Source organism: Meriones unguiculatus, chromosome 15 (genome assembly GCF_030254825.1).
Source record: "Meriones unguiculatus strain TT.TT164.6M chromosome 15, Bangor_MerUng_6.1, whole genome shotgun sequence".
NCBI lineage: Eukaryota > Metazoa > Chordata > Mammalia > Rodentia > Muridae > Meriones > Meriones unguiculatus.
Genome location: NC_083362.1, coordinates 72,929,860 through 72,951,959, shown reverse-complemented (window position 1 = coordinate 72,951,959; position 22,100 = coordinate 72,929,860). Strand labels below are relative to the sequence as shown.

The 22,100-nt window shown below is 48.3% G+C and overlaps 1 protein-coding gene across 2 annotated transcripts in view; it reads right to left on the bottom strand.

Moving 5' to 3' along the window:
* The window catches only part of Inpp5d (inositol polyphosphate-5-phosphatase D), a 100,717-nt gene extending 79,257 nt beyond the window's left edge, over nucleotides 1-21,460 (bottom strand). For both annotated transcript variants that reach the window (XM_021644613.2, XM_021644615.2), the window contains exons 1-2: nucleotides 21,177-21,460; nucleotides 5,992-6,055 (exon numbers count right to left, since the gene is read on the bottom strand). In XM_021644613.2, the coding sequence (XP_021500288.1) occupies nucleotides 5,992-6,055; nucleotides 21,177-21,310 (198 nt within the window). In that variant the 5' untranslated portion in view covers nucleotides 21,311-21,460. The remainder of the gene's footprint in view (nucleotides 1-5,991; nucleotides 6,056-21,176) is intronic.
* Between the last annotated feature and the right edge of the window lie 640 nt (nucleotides 21,461-22,100).

Here is a 22,100-nt window from a genome sequence, read left to right as displayed (position 1 = left end):
TACACGAAGACCTCACTCTCCAGTTACCTTTTCTCGTGCAAAAAAGCAACAGTGACTCCAGTTACCATATCCTAGCTGGTAGGAAGGGAGAGCTGTTTTGTTTTGTACCTGTTTCTCAGAATGCCTTTTATTAGATGCCCCACAGAGCCCTTTCTGTTATATCGCATTGATAGCAATTGCATATTGTTCCCTGGTCTAAGCCCATCAACGGTTAGCTCTGTGCTGTGTGGGACAGGAAAGGATGATGTTTTCAGGAAAAACAAAGCAGATTATAACGTTCTGGGATATGGAGAATTGGAATAAGATGGCTGGGGGGTGCACAGAGGTAAGAGAGGAAAGGATAGCCATTTAGAGGCAGGGATGTCAGGTAGAACGAAGACTTTTCTCCAAACACCTAGGAATGAATTAGCTTTCCCACAGGCACACAGAAGAAGGGGGAAGTGAGAGGTTTGTTTGTTTGTTTGGTTCTGAGAGTAGGGGTGGTCCAGAAGGCTAGCAAATGAGGAGAGACTTGGCTTTTCTCAGCAGAACTTGAGAAAAATAAAACAAATGAGCTGGCATAAAAAAACAGTCAAACATGAAAGATCTTTGACTCAAAGAGAGGGCTGAGTTTGCTCAGGTGGTCGAGCTCGACAGGATCCAGAGTTAGCCATAGGAGGAAAATCACACAGAGAGGATGGCAGTGCCCACCCCTCTCCTAGAACCAGCATGAACTTGGCCTGGGGTTGGTGCTTGGGACTCAGCCACAGTGCAGTCTCAAAGACTCCAGGGCTACGCTTCTGTGGGTATTAAAGGAAAACTTGGTCCCAGAAATTTTTCCTTTTAAATATGAGTCCAGCTACAAGATGTTTTTAGACAATTCAGAGGCTTAGAAAAATAGATCTTTCCATGTTTACAGCAGATGAGAAAATTAAAACAAAATTAGAATGCAGGACCCCAGAATATGGCTGCCACGACACAAAGGGGCCTTCCCGTCCTTACATAGCCATGCGAGCCCCTGAGCCTGTTCTGCGCCCCTCCTTGTGCAGCCTCAGGAAGTGTGTGTTTGAGCCACATCCTTTGCCCAGAGGCTCACACGGAATCTTTGCTTCACTCAGTGACCACCCAGAACAATAACAGCTGCCACCCGCTTCCTGAACTTCATAACAACAGCTCAACCGTTCACCCTCCTGGGCCAGCTCTCACAGCATGGTTTCGTTCTTTCTCCATAAGCCGCACTGCCCAGAGTAATGTGACAGACGCCACCAGAGACCAGGAACTTGAGTCACGCGTTCTGACCTACCCAGATCTTGGCAGGCTCTGGCCACTGGGGTTTCCTTCTGTCTGAAGGAGTAACCTCAGTGTCTGTAGGAAAGATGGTCTCACAGTCCCTCTTCTGAACATGCATGAAAACCCGTGGCACCCAGTTTTCACAGTCCTTATACCCGTCACTGTCAGCCCAGTAGGGTCAGGAAGTTCTCGGAGATACTCTTGTGCTGGGCTACTTTCTTCTTGTTCATCGGAAGTGCTAGGCTCCAAGTAAAGCCTAGAGGCCCCTGTTCACTTCAGGCCCAGTTAGGGGTACTGTTTCTAAAGGCTGCGCAGGGCCCTGCAGGCTTCCTCAGACAGAAGGAAGTTGTCAAGACTCTGTGTCCTGCCTCAGACCCTCCCTTGTTTTACTACAAAAGGTAGCACCGGGTAGACAGCTCATTCTGAAGTCAGCAGCCCAAGATGGGTGCCACTTCCCTGAGGAGAGACTCACTTCCTTTGTCATTTTAGGAAGGACCCAGGACTCACAAGAACTCTGTATCTGGGCATGGGAAGCTGGGGCTTCTTGGGCTGAGCACCCTGCCTGTCTCTGGCCTCACACAGTACCCAGAGGGTGTCCACATAAACTTTAATTCAGAAGATTCTCTGGGTCCTGGGACCTGCTTTCAAACTGTTTTGCAGTCTCCTGCAATGACTGCAGATCCTTGCTTACAGTGCACAGAGCAGAGCCTGGGGCAGACAGCCTCTCTCTACTCCTTCCCACAGCCTGATAGAACACCTCCGTATCCACCCTGTGTCATCATCTTTTAGTCCCACACCCACCTCTTTTCCTTTGTTGAAACTGTTCCCACCTCATCCGAATCCTTCCTCTTTCTCACTATCTTTCCCTTTCTCTTATTGTTCCTTTTCCTTGTGTCTTCCCTTGTTCCCTCTTTTTATAGGATTTCCCTCACCATCTCTTTCCTTTTAATTTTCTTTTATTTTTCCATTCTTTTCTCACCTTGCAGACTGATGAAAAAGATATGGCTGTTTCCCTTCTTACCAAGAATTGGACATGGCTATCTCCCTACTAAGAATGAGGGTAGTAAAGGGAGCAATGTCCTTGGCGCAGACCACTCCCTCTAACCATTAACAGAATTGTGACCACAGGAGGGAAAGTATGACATTCTTCTTTCCTGTTTGGTTTCCCAGCAGTCCCTGAATGGCTGCAAAGTCTTGCATCTGTGGGACACACAGCCAAGCGCTGTTCATGATCAAATACTACTGAAACAGGTAAGGAAGAGCCCATCTCAGACAGACTACTGCCCGGTCCCCCATCCATGAAACAGTCTTGGATCCCAGCTTGCCCAAGTGTTTCAGCACTCATTCATATCTGGAAATATATTTTGAGCCCTGAGAAAGAAGACTTAGCTTGGAAGCAGGCCTGTGAACCCTAGTATCCAAGGTTCCAAACTTCTGTGTGTTAAACAAGAGAATCCAACGAAGCTCTACTGCCATCCTTCTCATCTGACTTTGTAGGTTGTAAATGATGTGCTGAGAGCAGAGTCCCTGATTTCTGGGGTCATGTTCCCTAAAACCAGTGGGCCTGCTGGACCATGAAGTACAGACTGATCTTAGGAAAGAAAGAAGATGGAATGGATGTTTTGACAAGGATCTCCCATAAGAGGAACAAGGGTAATGAAGACCCTTGGTGTTTCACTGTGCAATGTCTTAGCCTAGTTCCTACTTCTACTGATACCAAGCAGGTTCAGATGTAAGGACTGAGTTATACAGAAACTGTGGCTAAGCTCAGGAACGAACACAGGTTTTTGTTTCAACATGAAAAGAGGAACTGGAGTTAAAATAAGCAGCGACCAGTACCAGCGCTTCCTGAAGGACGGCTCTGACTTGGCTTCACTGGGCGTGAGATTTGATTTATTCCTTAGTCATGTACTGTCATTTGTTTTAGCACGTGTGCTGTGTGCTCTTTGTGTGTGTGTGTGTGTTGTTCCAGCCAGGGTCTCATGTAGTCTGGGCTGACCTCAAACTCGCTATGTAGCTGGGGACGACTTTGAACTTTTGATCCCCCTACCTCTATCCCCCAAGTGCTAAGATCACAGCTATGTGCTCCTATGCCAGGTATTATGCAGTGCTAGGGAACTGAGCAGTGGGCTACACAGGCTAGGCAGACTCTGTGCCAACTGAGCAACATCGCCCGCCACTAGCAAATGTGTGGGGGTTTGTTGCTGTTTTGTTTGCTTGCTTGTTTGTTTTTATAGGAAGAACATCCTTACAGATGGGGACTTCCCTAGGCCATATAGGTCCATGGCTTCCTGTCCCTTAGTAAGCTGGTACTGGTATTGGTGACTAAGAAGGTCCCAGGTCAAGAGCAAGACTGGAAAAATTATCTCTTCTGTGAAAACGGCCTGTCCACTGCCCTGGCAAGCTACTTTCTGTCCCCATCTGTCAGTGGTGGGCGGGTACCTGCTTCCTAACAGCCAAGCAACACAGAGCTCAGTAGCCTGTGAGTGGCCCCGGCAGAAAAAGCTGTTGGTGGCTGAGCCAATCAGATTCCCTCTGGGGACTGGGACTTCAGACCGGTACTGCTGTCAGCAGGGAAAAGCAAACCCACAGGGAAGAGCTGACTCACGGAGGTAGAACCCAGCCAGGGCCCCAATGCCTCTGGTTCCAAGCCCTAGGCTTCTCTAGTGTTCTTCTGGCCACCAAGGACAGTGGCCCCTTGCACAAGTCAACCAGAGTGAGCCCCTAAGCCCACTGAAGATCTGTGGTCATTGACAGGGTCACAGGAAGCCACGGAAGCAAGAGTGTGAAGACAGCGTGGGCACAGACTCCAGACAGGCGGAGTTACGGATTTACAAGCTGTGGGCACAAACCCTCAACGAGAAGCCACAAAGTCACGTCTTTTCCAGTCATACTTAAAGTTTTCATCACTTTGAAGGAATAGAAGAAACCACAAATGGGGATAAAGATCAAAGCCGCCGACTAACTTTTAACTTAACAGAGTTCACTCCTAGCAGGAAGCCACCTGCCAAGGACCACATGCCACCAGGCAAAGTTCACATAGTCCTAGATTTAGATAAAAAAGTAGAGACCTGGAGGTCCACTGCTTGCCTAAGCTGCCTCCCCTGAGCCAGCTCTGTTCTCAGGAGTGGTGGAACCGCATCTCAGAAAGCATTCAGATGACAAACATCTGCCAAAAACCTTACAATGAGTGTTTGCTTGAGTGTATCCACATCTGTCCTGCTGCTTTCCACCGAAGCCTGGGCTGGGACAGGCACTCCCTGACCCCTAGAGCACACCTTCCAGCCAGACCTCCTTCCATCCTGGTGCTCATGCTGAGGTGAGGAGGAAGGAGAAGCTGTGCTGGGCCTGACCACTGCTGTGCTGTGGAGCAGTCACTCAAGCTCACAGTGGCCCACACTGGCCTCTCCCATGAAGCTTCGTGGGCTCAGACCTGTCCCCTGGAAGGAGACTTTGCTACATCTGGATGGAGCCAGTCCCGTTCTCTGGCCCAAGCGGCTGGTGGAAGTAATTAGAAGTGATTTCTTTTTTATTCTATCAGTAGTCACCCTGCGAGGCTTTCTTTTATTCATAGCTTCTCTCTCTTCCATGTTTCTGGGGAGTTTTGTCTTTTGTCAGGGCAGCTGTGGGTCTACCTCTTTGACCTAAATAATGATTCCTTTCAAATTTTGGAAGTCACCAATGTGCCTTGCCTCTGCCTTCCCATTTCTAGTTTCTTTTCAGCTAAACCCTGAAGGCTTTGCTCCTTGCTGCTCTGTTGACACAGTGCCTAAATGCTTGCCTTTCATTCTGCACTGCCCAGGTGTGTCCCACACACTGGTATGGCTCGTACCATAGTCTCCGTGAACTTAGTGACACGTGGGCCCTCCTCTACCGAGGACACCGAGACTATCACCTCCTTCTCTCTGCACACCTCCATGTTTTCTTAAAGAAGCCAGGCCAAAAAAATGGCTTCCCTGCCTTCCCCACCACCCAGCTGCCACGTGCTGTGGTCAAACAAAGCCCTTGTGTTTGTCACACAAGCTGTACTGAGGTGGTCTGCTCAAGCTTTGCTTGATGCCAGTGACGTTTTCTTTTTCTTTTGAAATTCAGCTGTGGCTGGCCAGATGGCTCAGTGGGTGTAAAAGGTAACTGCAGCCAAGCCTCAGGATTTGAGTTCAATCTCCAGAACCCACATGGCAGAAAGAGAGAACTAACTTTTGCAAGTTGTCCTCTGATTCCTACAGGCATACCCCACAAATAAATAAATAAATAAATAAATAAGTGTGTTGATTTATAGCTTTGTATATTTTGTCTTTTTGCAGTGAATTCATATGCCCTGACAGATTCAGTGGGCAGAAGGGAGCCATGGGAATTTAAAGGCACCATCTCATCTAATCTTCCAACTCTCTTGCAAGTTCACCTCCCTCAGCTGCCTCCTGGGTCACTTACATTTACATCTGTGGTAGCCAAAGAAAATAATGGATCAAGGCAAAGCCACTGACTTGGCTTCCTTCATCATTGTGTCCTCAGCCATGGCCACCAACAATCCCTGGCATGTGTGATTATCATCTTACTTTTATCATCTATGAAGAGTCACTGTCATTCACTAAGTCCAAAACGCTTAGCTTTGGACAAAGCGAAGCTCTCCCGGGTCCTCACATTGAGGCTCCTTGGGCCCTCGCTTTTCCTTCTGATTTTTTGTTTTCTCCCTGAGCAGACACAAGTCAGGTCGGGACTTACCTGAACAGTGAATTTATCATCCTCATTGGGCAGAATCCTGTAAGTGTAAACGCAGTTCCGAAACCTGAAATAGATCAAAGACGACATTAGAAACCATACAGGAAAACAATGTTTGCTGGTACCAGAGGGCACATGGCTCTCTGACATGGCTTGGGGAGCTCTCGCACACAGCCTGTAAATGTCAGGGTTGGTGGTGTTCTGAGGCAGACCTAAATCTGATGTTTCGCAGTCCTGCATACAGCACTGTTTTCCCATCCCTCAGCACACAAAGAGTGGCCATGGACATGCCATTCATGTTGCTAGATAGCTTTAGGGTATGATCTCAATGGGCCCATCATCTAGAGGGTCTTCTACGCCTCTCAGCTGTTGCCCTGTCCAACAGAATGGGGCAAGAGACATGTCTGAAGAACCCAAACTCCCAGGGGCCTCAGCAAGATGGTGTCACGGTGACTGACCCAGGTACAACCTCAGAAAGGACACATGAGCTAAGCTGAGGCTCCCCAGTATCCACCTTCTGCTGAGACCTCAGTCCCCCTTCTGGGCCTCTCCCCTTGCTTTTATGGCTTCCTTCTTCCTGCAGTGAGCTTTACCCCTTTGGACGCTGAGATTTGCAGCAGGCTGGGGAGCTCTGGTTGCTTCTCTAGAGGAAGTACCAAGAGTTCCTTCTCTTTCTAGAAGTACTACATTCTGTGGCTCAGGGATCCCAGGCCCTTTTTGCCTTCCTAGAATCTCTGAAGGGGAGGGCTTGTTAAAGATGAGGACTCACATCTCGGAAGGGGCCATGGCTGAGCAGTCTCCAGCCTGCTGCTATCTGGTCACATGGTGGCCATGGGAGTCAGTTGGTGGCCTCAGAAGTCCATTGGCCCCCCCCCCAGCTGAGCCTGGGAGGCTGTGAGCAGTTTTGGGGATCATTAATTACCACTGGCTCATCCTTAAGCCTGCTAGAATGGCCTCTTCCACATCATCCTCCATTTGGAGTCCTCATGAACAGTGAAAACTAGGTATCCCTGTTGCCCCAAGGAAGAAGAGGCCAATTTTATCAACACCACAATGCTTCCAATTTAGAAATGAGAGTTAGGGAGGCTGGAGAAAAGTGGCAGTGGTTAAGAACACTTTCTGCTCTTCCAGAGGACCTGGGTTCAGTTCCCAGCACCCAAATGAAGGCCTGCAGCCAACTGTAATTCCAATTCCAAGGGATCCAGTGTCCGTTTTTGGCCTCCACAGACACTGCATGCTTATATGTAGGCTACACCCACAGAATAAAAGTGCATCTCATAAAAAGTCACTTCACTCCTTCCATGCGCCACACAGTACTACAGTTGCACACGTTATTATTTAACTCAACTTAAAGGTTTTCTATTGAGAGTCGGTACACAGTTCAGTTGGTAGTGCTTGCCTAACATTCATGAAGCCTTGAGCTCAATTCTCATTATATATCAGCCATATACAGTACTGTAATCCCAGTACTCAGGAGGTGGAAGCAAGAGGATCAGATGTTCAAAGTCACTCATAGCTACATAGGGAGATGGAGGCCAGCCTGGGTTACATGAGACTGTACCCTAAACCAAAAGCAACCAGATGCACAAAAGACACAAAAACAAAACAACGAAAAGATTATATATTGAAAAACAAGCCATACACAGAAGATAGAAAATGAAAAATATGTACTTCCTACAGCCCATGAATTTCTTGGACTTATTTGTAAAATATTTAAACACACACACACACACACACACACACACACACAGAAGATTGTAATACATATCTCTTTAGACACATATAAAATCATACTGCTTATGTAGTTATAAAGTTTGCTTTCTCCATAAAATATCATCAAGGTCTTCCATGTTACGGTGGTTTGAATGAGAAATGTCCCCCATTGGCTCACCAGTTTGACTATTTGGTCCTGGTTGGTAGAACTATTTGGGAAAGTAGGAGCTGTGGCCTTGTTGCGGGATGCCTGTCACTGGGGGTGGACGCTGAGGTTTCGAAAGGATCACAATGTAAGTTCTCAGCTACTTGCCTGCTTCCATGTTCCCGGCCCTGATGATCTCGGGCGCTAACGCTGTGGAAACGTGAGCCCTAATACATTCTTTCTTTTATATGTTGCTTTGGCCACGGTGTCTCTTCAGAGCAATAGGGGAATAACCAAGACACACATGAGAGAGATGGTTTTCTGGCATTCTCAGTATTCTTCCCCGTGGATACACTGTCATGCCCTTGACCATGGCTGAGTAGTTTGAATGTTTTGCCTTCATAAGTAATGTTGCAATGAACAAACAGCTCTGCTCCTATACTGTGTATACATGGATGACACTTTGTCTCAGTTTCCTCATCATAAAAAGAACATGACAGCAACACCACATCTCCTGGCTGCTGGTAAGACTAAATGCCTTCATGTATCGAAAGCCTTTGGCTCACTACATATGTCAGAATTTGTTAGTTATTGTGGGTAAACAAATAACTAGATACAGTCAACTAGACAAAAAGACATAGGCATTTTACACACATGTATGTATGTACACACACACTTGTATGTAGCCTAGGCTGGCTTCAAACTCCTGGATAATCTTCCTGCCTCAGCCTCCCGAGTGCTGGGATTGCAGGTGTGAACCACTGTGTCTGGCTGGCATTTCATATTTCATAGAGACTACCAGCTGCCATCCAATGAGGCTGACATTTTTTTCTTTTTCTCCTAACGGATATGAGAGTGTCTATTTCCCCATACCCTGCTGACAGGCTTATCAGATTTCTTAATCTTTGCAAATCTGAGAGAGGAAGAACCACCACAGCTTGCCTTAATTTGCCTTTCTCTGTGAGAAAGGTTCAGCTTGTTTTTGTTCTTGGCTGTTTCTGTTTCCTTGAATCCCTTTTTATGTCTTTGTCTCACTTTTTCTTTGCGTCATCTCGTGCTTGCTTACAAGACTCTGACCTCTGGAACCTTGGGTTTTGATATTATTTATTTTAACAATGTTTGTCAGTTATCTTCTATAACTGTGTAATTTTACATTTTTTTTAGTATGGCCAGCCTTGTAATATTTTCTCTTATGGTTTTATATTCATATACTTAAAAAATCTGGAGGCAATGCTTTTGGGAGATTTTATGACTTCGTTGCTTCATTCCCCATGGGAAAGCTTCTCTCGAGAGCTCTTCTGGCTTTAGTCCCAACTTTTTATTCCACCCCAACCTATCTCCATAGCCCAGGTTGATATCACCACCATCTGGCCCACTGTCATCTCACCTCTCAGAGATATCACAGGAACACACAGAACCCTCAGAACATGGCTCCTAGCCTCAACTTTGTGCAGAGACAGGGACGGCAGAGCCAGCTCTGCCCTGCTCCAGCACCTTATCTCTCTGGAGCCCTGACACTTCCTCCTACAGATAAGCAAAGGAGGGTGGGTGAGAACGGCTCTCCTAGGCTGGGGGCAGCTACACAGAAGAGCCACAAGGGCTCATAGTCAGAAAGAAAGGACAGAGAGACAAAGACATGGCTGCTCCAAACCGGAAAACCCCCTTAATTTAATCAAGAAGAACCTTCCTGGCCTTCTCAAAGATAGTCTAAAAACTGAGACAAAGAAACAGCCTCATGTGACTAAGGCCAAAATCAGAACTGAGTAGAGGAGCACCTCAGGTGACCCTGCCTGAACACTGTCAATATCCACACAGTAGCACCACCATCACCGTTAAGAAAACATTAGTCTAAAATTAAACTTCAAAGCATTCTGGGGCCCCCATAGGGAAGCTAACCTCCCCCATTCATCAGCAGCTGTCCCATTTCATGGTCTTATGTGCAGTATGTGCTCACAACATATGTTTGCACATGCATGACACATATGCCCACATGTACATGCACATAATATACAGACATGCATGTGTGGATGCACAACACACTTCTACAGACCTACAAAACATTACAGGCAAAATGTGTGTAGCCCATGGTAGAGCACTTGCCTAGCATATGAGAGGCCCTGGATTTGATCCTATGGCCTTCAGAGCTAGGGGATCGATATATTGAAAACAAAGATCCCACAGCTCAATTCTGCTTCTCCAGACCATGGTCTAGACAGCATAGTCCTTGCTCTTTGGGGAGGACACCTCCCCAGTCCTTGTCAGCTCTTCTCAGTGATTTGGTAGCAATATGGAGTTGCTGACACTGGCTCTCAGCTGGGACTCTTCTCTGCCACTAGGCTCTATTAGTCAAGAAAATTCCCAGTATCCTCACTGGGGATCCATATCACGACAGACCTCCCTTCTGTTACCAAAGGATATCCCCCATTCTCGAGGGAGGGAGGTCTGGAAATAGAATTCTGCACTGCCACCTTCCCTTAGTGCCGAGGGACAGACGTCTATCCTGAGCTGATCCTGGAGGATGCGCAGAAGTGGGAAGTTCCTTTGCTGGGGAGAGAGGTGGGTAAGGGGTGAGGGCGTCTCTGGACAATCTTGAAATCGTATGAAAAGTTGTGTTTCGCTATGAGAGGACAGGGCAGTCATGTGGGAGTAGGAAAGCTGGTCAAGTCTGATGATCCCTGGGCAAACAATGCCCAGAAACACCTTTCATTACAGTGAGCCCCACAGAGAGGCGAAGTCTAACTTGAAAATCAGACACAGGGTTTGTCTCTCTCCACGTTCCGCACCTGTAATTGCTTGTAAATCCCATTGTGACTCTCGCTATGTGTCACTTCTAATATCTAGAAAACTGTCTTTGCACATGCTTTCTCTAAGTAAACATGGAAATATTGCACACCTCTGGGAAGATGATGGGGTAGGAAACAGAGGGCAGCCTGGAAAGATGGGGTAGGAAACAGAGGGCAGCCTGGGAAGATGGGGTAGGAAACAGAGGGCAGCCTGGAAAGATGGGGTAGGAAACAGGGCAGCCTGGAAAGATGGGGTAGGAAACAGAGGGAAGCCTGCATTCAGAAAGCCACCTGGAGTTAGGCATTGTCCTACACACCTATAACCCCAGCGTTTAGGAGCCTGAAGCTGAAGGACGGAGAATTCAAAGCCAACTACAAAGTGACCCTGTCCCCATACCCCAATAAAGAGGGGAGACAAGTCATTTTGGCTAACACTGAATAAGAAAATGTATCTGAGCCTCAGGAAGCAAGAGTGTTTATCCCTTCTGCTCCAACCTAAGGAACACTGGAGTTGCAGGGCTAAAATCGACACACTGTCAAAGGCCATCACTGCTTCTTTGGGCCCCTACAGAAGAGAGAAAATAGAAAGAGGGTTCAGCTGGCCAGCAGGTGAGAGGTGGAGCAAAAACAGGCAGAGAAACCTTCTCAGTACTAGGGACCCAAGTGGTCACTCTTGACCTAAAGTTTTAAGAAGCAAAGACATGAGAGTCAGGCCGTAGAAGGGAGCCTGCTGTCTGTCTGTCAGAGTTTATCACTTGGCCCAATAATGCCTGGGTCTTGTTGGTTTGGTGGGGTCGTTCATCCCCATCCCTCTTGGGTTTTTTCTTTTCCTTCTCTCTTTCTCTCTCTGTCTCTCTGTTATTGTTGCTTTTTGTTTGAAATAGTAATTTGGTTAGAAATAGACTGATTCTAAAAGAAGCTGTCTCCCCCAATTCTCAGTTGTCAGAAAAGAAGCATCATCAGACTCATAAAAATATATCACCACTCAAAAGAGAGTCCCACACCCAACAAATGATATAGAGGTGTTATCTCTATCTTAAATAAACTCATTGTTTCAAAACAGCATGGTGAGGCTTAGGGAGCTAGCTACATTCCCAGAACCCACATGTCCCAGTTCCTTTCTGTTGCTGTAATACAATGCCCCGACCAAAAGGTAACCCAGGGAAGAAAAGACTTGGCAGGGTATATGAGATTCTCCTTAGGGTAGATCTTTTCTTTATCCAACAGTTGCTACTATATTACTTTAGAAATGCTGGCCACTGTAATGAGCTATGGAATTTGAGCAAGTTGCGTAAGCATTTGGAAGGAAACCCTGTGATCCTGATTTGTAGGTGATATGAAGGCTTATTCAAAAGAGTTGAGGCTGGAGAGGTGGTTCCTTAGGTAAGAATACTTTCTGTGTAAGCATGAACACCTGAGTTTGGATTCCCAGAGCCACGTAAAAAAGCACGGTTTAGAGCCTGTTTGGTGATGCACGTCTTGAATCCTGGAGCTTGGGAGGTGGGTATACCTCTGTGAGTTCTTAATCAGCCAGGGCTACACAGTGAGACCCTGTCTCAAAAGATTAAAAAGTCTGGGTGTGATCCCACATATATGTAACTCCAGTGCTGAGGCAGGGTGTGTCAGAGACAGGAACCTTGTGGGGCCCGGTCAGCCAGCCTAGCCCAAAAGAGCAAGCCCAAGTTCAGTGAGAGACTCAGTCTCAAGGAACAAGGCACAGAGCGATGGATCAGGGTACCAGACGTCCGAGTGATGGATCAGGGTACCAGATGCCCTCCTCTGGCCTCCAGGCACATGTATGGCAAACAAAGCATGTGTGCACACATACCTGTGCCCAAGCATGGCATCACACATACCACACATAATAACATTTTAATAGAAAGAAAAGACAAGAGAAGCAGGTGAAAGATTAACAAGGAACTGCCAAAGCAAGGGACAGAATAAAAGATGAAAGCATAAAACTCTACGCAGGCTATCCGTTATCATGAGCCAGTCAGTAACTGTGAGGGAAATGTATCATTTACGACAGCAACAAAAACACAAAGTCGCCAGCGGAGACCCAGACAAGAAATACTCAGGGCCTGTATGAGAAAATATTACACAATCAAAGAAATGACACAGTAAAACTGAATGTCACTAAATGCCAAGCTCACAGCTTACAGTAGGGTTTTCTGTCATCCCAATCAAAGTCACAACAGGAAGTTTTGTTCAAGTTGAAAAATATTTTTACCTGGTTTACCTGGAAAAACACTTGAATATAGTAAATGAGAAAATCCCCAAACATTTTGTAAAATTATGCTAATGCCTTGTGTAGTGGTGTAGGGGGATAAACTTGGACAGAAAAACAACCAAGAAAGAGCTTTGTAAGATTCAGGATGTGGCAGACAAAGGAGTCGTGGAGGGAAAAAAGCATACATCATTTAATAAGAGGCTGGGAAAAGATGGCTACTCGAGAAAAACATGCACAAATCTTTATCATTTGTCATCCACTGAGTCTAAAAAGATTTAAGCTTTCAACATGAACAATGAAAAAGATACAGAAATAACAGCCATGGCTGCGGCATTTGTTTGTATAGTTAGGATGCTAAGCACTTGATACATGTTATTCAGTCAACACGCAACAATTCTATCACATCGATCCTTTTATGTTTAGCTTTCAGATGAGGAGGCTCAGGCCCAGTGTAATTAGACAAACTTCTGGAAGTTCTTTCCTTAATCTGAGTTGATTCCCTACAAAGATCCAGTCTTAACCCTCATGGGTGGGTTTCTGCATGCAGAAGGAGTCTCTGTGCTGGAAATCCAAGGAAGAAGTCACAGAAGAAAACAAAGCTATAGATTTTGCAGACATTTATGATCCTCCCATGTCAGAGCATATAAAGCTTAAAAGCAGACCGTCATGAAATTGTACTTAGCACAAACATGACCTAGATAACTCATGCAGGCAGATGACAAGGCTTGCAGCTTCCCTCGCAGGTGCCGGGGGCTAAACCCAGGACCTCATGCCCACCAGGCAAGCACTTAACTACTGGGCTCTATCTCCAGCGCCACTGCACCTGCTACTGAGACAAGACCTCGTGATATAGTCCATGTGGCCTGGAACTCATGATGAAAAGAAGCTAAGAGAATAGAGAGGACCATCCACAAAAGAGGACAGCCAGCAAGCCTCTCAAACAAGACCAGCAATCAACAGTAAATCAGAATGAGCATGCATCATGTCCTTTCACCTTATGGCTCTGCAATTCTCTTAAAAATAACAAGATGTAGAACAGGATACTGGAAGGAGGTAGGCACGATCCAGTAACGTGCGTAACCATTCTGCTGCACGGCCTTCCTTGCAGCACTTACGGCAAGACTGCCGATACTGCAAATGCCAGTCAAAGCAGCATTCCATAAAGCATGAAATGTCCTGGAAGAGGGGCCTGTGCTTCCAGCAGGGGTGACGTTTAGGAAGAAATTCTAACTAGGTGGGGAAAGTTGATGTTTCTGGAAGCCTCAGACCCAGTGAGAGGTGGTGCTGTGTGTGTATGCATACATATGTGTGTAAGTGTGTGGATGTATGTATGTGTGTGAGTGGATGTATGCATACGATGTGATGGAGATTACATATATATAAAGAGAGGGTGAGAAGACACACCACCCAACTAACAAGCCTTACGCCGGTCTCCCGGTGACTGGGCGATGATTTTGTTTGTCTTACACTTTTTCACCTTAGGCTTAGCTCGTGGTGAGGCTTACGTTGAGACAGGGTCTCGCTCTGTAGACTGGGAGGCTGGTCTGGAACTCATGGCAGTCTTCTTGCCTCGGCTTTCTGAGCGTGCAGTCGCACTGAGTTCCACCACACTCAGCCAACACCACTGTTACCGGAAAGCTGACTTCAGCGTTTATCCCCAGGTCTGTCCACCCCTGCACTGCCATGCTAGCTGCAGGGACACGTGGGCTCTCTCTTTCTGCAGCGGTTCCTTTAGCCAGTTGGCAAAGTAAGCCCAATCTGATGGGCTCTGGTGCTCGCTAGTAGTATGCCCCATGAAAGTGTGTAGGGGCACACATATACACATGTAAATGTGTGAGAGGTCAGAGCACAATTCCTCCCTTAGATACCATCTAATATTTTTTTGAGACAGGGTCTCCCACTGGCCTGGGGCTCATCAATTCAGGTAGCCTGGTTGGCCAATGACCCCAAGGATTCTCCTCAGTACTGGGATTATAGCATGCACCAAGTGGGTTGTGCAAGACAAGCACGTGACCAATGGGGCCACCTTCCTAACCCAAAAAGATGCATTTCTAAGTAACAGAGACAAAAAGAGCATATGCGCTAAGTTCAGAGTAAATCTGTGGAAAAGCCAACCCCATATATTACATAGGTTCCTCCTCCTAACCTTCCTCACCCTCTCTTCCTCACCACAGCTACCAATGTGGGGCTCTTTCCCATGGAACATTCTGTGTCCTGTCTAGCTTTTTCTCCTCTCTTCGGCACCTCCGTTACTAAGTCAGGGCTAGGGTCAGAAGGGGCCTGCCTCTTCTGTTCTTGTTCTCTTATTCTCTGTCCCCTGGGCATTCTTCTTTCTGTGTCTGTGCCCAGGCCCCTCCCTCCCTCAGGCTTCCAGGCTGTCAACCCTGGTGGCTCAGCAGCCACCAGACACTCTTGCGTCACTGAAGTCCTCTTCCTGCCTCAATCGCTTTGAGCGCTTCCTCTGTGGAGGCCCCACATGACAAGCTCCGTGTCTCCCAGAGGCCTCCAGGAAGTCCCGGAAGTGACACTGTCACAGCTCTCCTGTCCTGTCATGGAACTTTCTTCACAGATGGGTCCTCTCTGCTCCTCTGCTTCTGAGATATCTCTGGTTGCTTTCAGTTCATAAAACTAATGGCCAGCTGTATTTTTGCATATGCAAAGCACATAATGGGTATACTGTGGCCTGTCTCTGGCCAGGCCTTGGGCTATTCGTGTTACTCCTGTCTTTCTATCTTATCCTCACAATGATACAGCTATTCGAATGTACAAAGACTGTATAGACAGTTCTCCAAATAAGGCATACAAATTACCCACTAGCACTGTTAACAAATTAAAACCAGAGTTAGATGCTGCTTCAAAGCCCCTAAGCTGGGTAGAATAATAAAAAGACAGCCAGATATGGTGGTGAACACATTTAGGATGTGGAAGAAGGAGGATCAGGAGTTCAAGGCCAATTTGACTATATTAGGGAGTTCGAGGCTGGCCTAGGCTACGAGACCACAGCTCGCAAACACACAAAGAGGTAAGGGGCTGGAAAGATAAGTGTTGGTAAAGTGCTTCCCTTGTAAGCCTAAGAACCCGATTTGATGCTCAAAATACACATTAAAAACCAACCAACCAACCAACCAACAACAGCAAAGTAGGTTTGGTGCCTCTCTCACCAGCCAGCCTAACTAACCCACATGACAAGTTCCAAGGCATTTCTCTGTCTTAGAAAGAAAGGAAAGGAAAGGAAAAGAAAGGAAGAAAGAAAGAAAGAAAGAAAGAAAGAAAGAAAGAAAGAAAGAAAGAAAGAAAGAAGGCTGGGGCTGGTGAGATGGCTCAGAGGTAAGGGCACTAAACCTGCTACCTGAGTTCAATCCCTGGGACCCACATTGTGGACGAAGGGAACCAACTCCTGAGGTTGTCCTCTCACTGACACACCCAATGTGCAAATGTGTGCATGCACCAGAATCCGCACGCACACACATACACAGCAGATAAAAACCAGTGGAGAAACTGGACCCTCACCATGGCTGGTAGAGAGGGTGTCACATATGAGCACGAGAGCTCAGAAGTTCCTCAAAATGCTAAACATAAAATCCACCACATGACCCAACCCTGCCTCTCAGGGCCATACCCAAGGCTACATAACAGACCACACAAAGGTGGCTGATGACTGCTCACAGCAGCCCTGTTCATAACAATCAAAAAGTAAAAACATTCAGAGGTGCAAAAGTCATTCAACAGGCAAATGTGGTTTGTCCACACAATGGGTTACCGGTGAGTTGCCCAGAAGATGGATGTCTGCCACAATTCAGGTGAGCTGAAGGCGTCATGACGAGTGAACAGAGTCAGATACGAGAAGATGTATGTCATATAATTCCACATACATAAAATGCACAAGTCAGGCAAATCCTTAGAGACAGAACGGAGACGGCTCTTTCCAGCGGTCAGAGGCAAGGGGAGCTTTAAGGAGCTGCTCATGGGTAGTGGGTTTTTTTTTTTTTTTAGGGATAATGAGAATGCTCTGAAATTAGACCGTGGTGTTGGTTGTATGACTATATGACTTACTAAGGCCACTAAGCCACAAACTAGCAGGTGGATGGGTGACTTTACAGTGTGTCCATTAACTTCCTTATGTGTGTATAAACTGAGGCACTGTAAGCCAGTGAACTGGTCTGGCCAGCCTCACTTTGGAGCTGGGGTACTGGGTACCTTGCCAATACAACACAAGAGCATCTGGGCAGCTCCAGAGTCTTGCTCCTCACAACTGAATGCCCTAGCGTGAAATGGGGAACAACAGCAGAATCTTGTTGCCCCCCCCCGAGGCAGGGAGGCAGGGGCCTCGCGTCCCAGAGTGGTGGAATGGTTAAATTAAGAAGTGCTATGTCCTGGCGCAGGTGAATTTAACCTATGTGGTAGGCAGAGTTGCAAAATACACCTAGGCCGGTGCCCATTCGGGAAGAAAGCTCCAGCGTGCTGGGCCTGGGCAAAGATGTAGTTATTCTCTGTCATTTCACATAAATGATATAACTGAACAAGCCTTCCTGGGTCTAGCCCTCCTTCCTGGTCTTGGACGCAATCTTCAAGAGCCTCATTCTCAGACAAAAGCCTTTTTTCCTGTCAAGTGAATTTCAGGAGCCCAGGGCCTGCAGCTCTGGCTCCGGCCTACGCAGGCATTTCCCTCATTTGCCTTCAACGCCAGATATGGAAAACAGTACTGCACAGTGTTTGCACAAAAGTCATCATCATGCTGTGGAAACCGTATAGAAACTTTAAGAGGAGGTTGGAGGAAGAGTGAGGATATCATACTCTCTCACGGCACGGTCCATGCCCTGACCCCTCTGCTAGGCATTCCCACCCTCACAAGCCCCTTCTCTGCAATTCTTCTCTTTCCACCAAAGAACAAGTGCGATGCAGTCCTCACCGCGCTCTCCATTAGTCCTGAAAACCAGCCCTGTTTTACCACCTGTGGCAGGCTTGGGGCCTGATCCCCTACCTGTGGCTGGTCAAAGGATTTCATTCAAGTGACCAGAGTGCCTTCTCTGAAGGCAGTTTTGGTGGTAAATGTCCTGTGCTTTCCCCCCTTTCTCTCTGCACTGCCAGAGCTACCAAGTCCAGGGCTATCTGGCATTCTGTCTGTCTCTGGGATGGAACCTTACTCTACCATCAGCCCTGCATGCACTATGAAAGGCCACATGCTGAGGGAATCCCTCACACATCTGGCTGGACCAAAAGCAGCCACAGTCTTCCTGCAAAGGAGGAAGCCAGATCACCCCAGAGTGGTTTCAGGGGAAATGCCACTCACGTGGACAGTAGCCAACTTGACCTAGTTGACTTTGGGCTCTGTCTAGGCCTGGTCAGCTCCTTCAGAAAGACCAGGTTGTATCCAAGGGCTGGGCCATCATTCAGACACTTCCTATGCAGCTTCGGCAAAAAAAAGCTGCCTGGCTAAGTCACAGACCCTGCATAGCCTGAGCTACCTCCAGAAGTATTATCTTCCCTACAACACGCAGTCCTGGGCAGCTTTGCTGTCCCTGCTCAAGAGCCTCATAGTCCCTTATAAGGCCATACCTGGCCAATATCCCGCCCAGGGCCCACAGGCTCCCTAGGGCATAGCTGACTCACCTCGGAGGGACTGAGTAGGAACAAGTGACGGTGACACAGGCCCTACTTAGAAGAGCTCACATTCCCTTTCAAGGAAGGCAGACTAACCATACTAGCAAGGTCTCAGGCCCAGTACTCTGGGACCCCAGTATAACTCCAGGCTCCCGTAGACCAAGGTTTTCTGAGTGACCGAGAAGAGGTAAAAGTCTTCTTGCTTGGCAGTAGGTGACAGCATGGACCTCTCTCAAGGAAGTGAAGGTCAGGGTGTGGGGTGAATGTGTGCTCTTTTGTCACGTGGGTGGTTCTGAGTTGCAACCTTGTCTGTTTTACCCCCCTCCCAGGTGTGTCTAGTCAAATCTCCTAGCAGGAAGGCCCTCCTGACAATGCTTTGCTCTTCCCAGAGTGGCAAACATGCCTAAGACACAGGCTCGGGGCCCCTGCTGCTGTTGTCCCTTCAGTCACAAGGGACATGGTTGAAGCTACAGCTGCAGGGTCACTAAGTCCTGACCCACAGCTGGGTGAGCCAGAGTCCACACAGACTGGCTGGTGTCCAGGAAGACAGCGCACATGTCAAATCTATTATTTCTGAAACTGAAGAGAACTCTACTGCCCTGTACCCTACCTCTACCCTGTATCCCATTGCCACTTTGTAGTCCCACCTCTGCCCTCTACCCTGACACAGTCCTGAGGCTGCTGGCTTGATCTTCTCTGGCAGGAGCCTGGACTCTAGCCAGGGCACATGGTGAGGGGACAGGGGATGAGGTGGGCGGGGCTCCGTCATCCACAGGGAGCAGGGGAAAGTAAGGATGTGAAGTTTGTTTTTTCAGGAAGTCTCTTTGCATTAAAGGGCTGGCTTCTAACACTTTTTCAAATTAAGAAAGTATGCTTTTTCCTGCAATTTCTTTTTCTTTTCTTTCTTTCTTTCTTTTTTTTTTTTTTTTGCATGAAAGGATTCTGTACGCTGAGGTTGTGCTAGTCAGTCATTTAGTTTGAAAATCTCCTTCTCACCTTGGCTTTGCAGGAACTGAAGACAGCTGAGGCAGAGGCAGGGGAGACAGCAGAAGGCAACATAGAGAGCTGTCTGCCTAAAGGTCCTGCAAGAAAGACCCCTTAGGCTCCTTCTGCTCTGACTTCAGCCTTCCAGATGCTTAGAGTCAGAGAACCCACACCATGGTGCCCACTGGCAGCCAATGCACACCACAGTCTTTCCGCCCGTAACCAACTCCCAACAGAATCGCCCCTGGCCTAAAGCCCACTGAGGTGTAAAAATGTAACTGGGCCAATGGAGTTAGGTTGAGCTTGAAAGATACTGAAAAGTACCTTCCTGCCCCTCTTTAGGGCCCCCCACTGGTAGATCCCCAAGGGATGGTGCTTTGGGTAGGTCCAGGCCACCTGCAGTGCTTCTCCTGAGACATGCTGGTGGGTGTGAGGAAGCTGGCTGCTAACTCCACCTGCACAAGACGGTCAGCCAGCCATGAGCCTGCGCTGGTGTCTAGTGTACCCCCCAACCCTGTGAATGCCCCAGCTCTTGCTTGCATCCGCAGCCACCGACATGCCTGGCTTGATGGTGGCAGAAGCAGGAGGCCAGCACAAGCTGGTGGTCTCTGGGAGCAAATGACCTTAGCCTTGGCTGTTATTGGTCCCTAACCTATCCAAGCCTCCTAGTCCTCATCTGCAGGTCTAGGTGCTCAGAGGACCTACACTCCCTGCTATCTTGAAGATGAAACCAGCCAACAAATGCCTAGCACAGCAGGTCCCAACATGAGTCAGAGCTCAGAACTGTCTGTGGTCAGTCACCCACTTCCCTCCTGAATGAAGATAGGAGGGCCCTGGCTGCTCTGAAAGATCTTTCAGTCCAGGGACACTCTATCAGATGCTACCTGCGCTGTTCAAGTAGACACACCCTTCCTGGCTGTGTTCCTGCCCTCGTCCAGCCTGAAGCTGGGACACAGGTAGAGCACTGGGCTGTGGGGCTAAGGACCTTCCTCAAACACGAGACAGATGGAGTGCTTAAAGGGAACCTTCAGTGAGTGGCTGTTTCCTCCGTTGTGGATAGCCAGCACATTCAGCAACATCCTCACGCTGGGCTGTTGGGGGAACCGGGACAGAGACCCAGGTGGATGAGGACATTGCAAGGAGGCAGACAACCACTCAAAGAGCAGCTCTGTGGCTCCCCATGTCCTTGAACCCTGGAATAAAACCTTCTGGGCCAGGAGTCCTTTCCTGATTAAATGCTCCCCAGACTCAGCTCCCCAAATAGAATTAGCTCCAAGACCTCAGTTGGGTGGAGGAAGGGATCCCTGTTACCACTGCCGCCATTCACTGGGTCCCTGACTGACTCGTGTGCTGACCCAAGATCTTTCCAATGCACCCTCCACCAGAGAGGCCCGAGTTTCTTCCTGGCTCAGAGCAGGACCCCAGCGAGGCCCTTGGCACCACAGGTCCCGGGGGAGGAGGGGGCTGCAGTGTGGGGCAGGCCCAGAGTGACTCAGAGAGCCCTAGCACCACACAAGCCTGTCATGACACGGCTCCCAGGACTCCAAAGCCAAGGTCCAAAGTGGGCCTCAGAGGTTGCCAACCTCTACCCTCCCCTTAGAGTAACAAAGTGGCAGCCAGTTCCCATCATCCTGTGACATAAAACTAACGAAACCGATGACAGGGCTTCCCCTTTGGATCCACCCTCCAGGGGTTCCTGGATCTGACAGTCGGGAGGAGATGGGGTACTCACAGCACGCAGAGCGCGTAGGCCCGGGGGATGGACTCGCTGGCACGCACAAGGAAGCTCCCGTCCTTGCCGGCCCTGGAAAGTAGCTCCTCTGCCTTGGAGCGGGTGATGTTGCCATGGTTCCACCCAGGGACCATGGCAGGCACGGGCCTCCTGGGCTGGGTCAACAGCCACTCCCAGGACAGACGCTCCAACAGAGCAGTTAAGGGCCCTCGGCCGAGACCTGCCGCCCGTTGCCTCTCAGAAGTCGCCTTTGCTGCTACTACCAGCTTAACTGACAGACTTCCTGTTTCAGGCGCTCAGAGAGGGAGAGGAAACTGAGCTGCAGAGAACTTCCTCATTATAGAAACCAAGTTGGGGGGGGGGGCGTCATCTACCTTCCCACCCAGCCCAGCCACCAGCTGCCTGCCCCACCCTCTCACTCACTGGCTCTCAATTTCCCCTGAATCCGATGCAACCTCCAGAAGCTTCATTATCAGCCGGAGTTCCGCATGAGGAAGGCATAGGCTCTTTTCGCTTCAGGTTTCATGGCTGACTTCGGAAGTGTGGCCTAGCTTTGGTGAATGGCAGTCCTAATGCTTTTCCTCTCTGCACCACCCAGCACACTTGTGATGGCTAGCTTTAATTGTCAACTTGGTCCACACCGCTTTGGCATGCGGGCACATCTGTGGACGGTTGTCTTAATGAAGTTAATTGATATCAGAAGACGCAGCCTCCTGTGGGCATCATTATTCTCCAGCTAAGACAGGCTGGACTGACCCATCTGGACTTTGGTTGTGCACCTGTGGAAAAGCTCATGGGGGGACTTACATGTCCCCGTGGGGAAAGCTGGACACTTGGATGATATATGTTATTGAGTCCTACACTGTAGCAGTCAGGCCAGTCAGGCTATTCCCTCTGTGGCCAGACATGGTCACATTTTGCTCA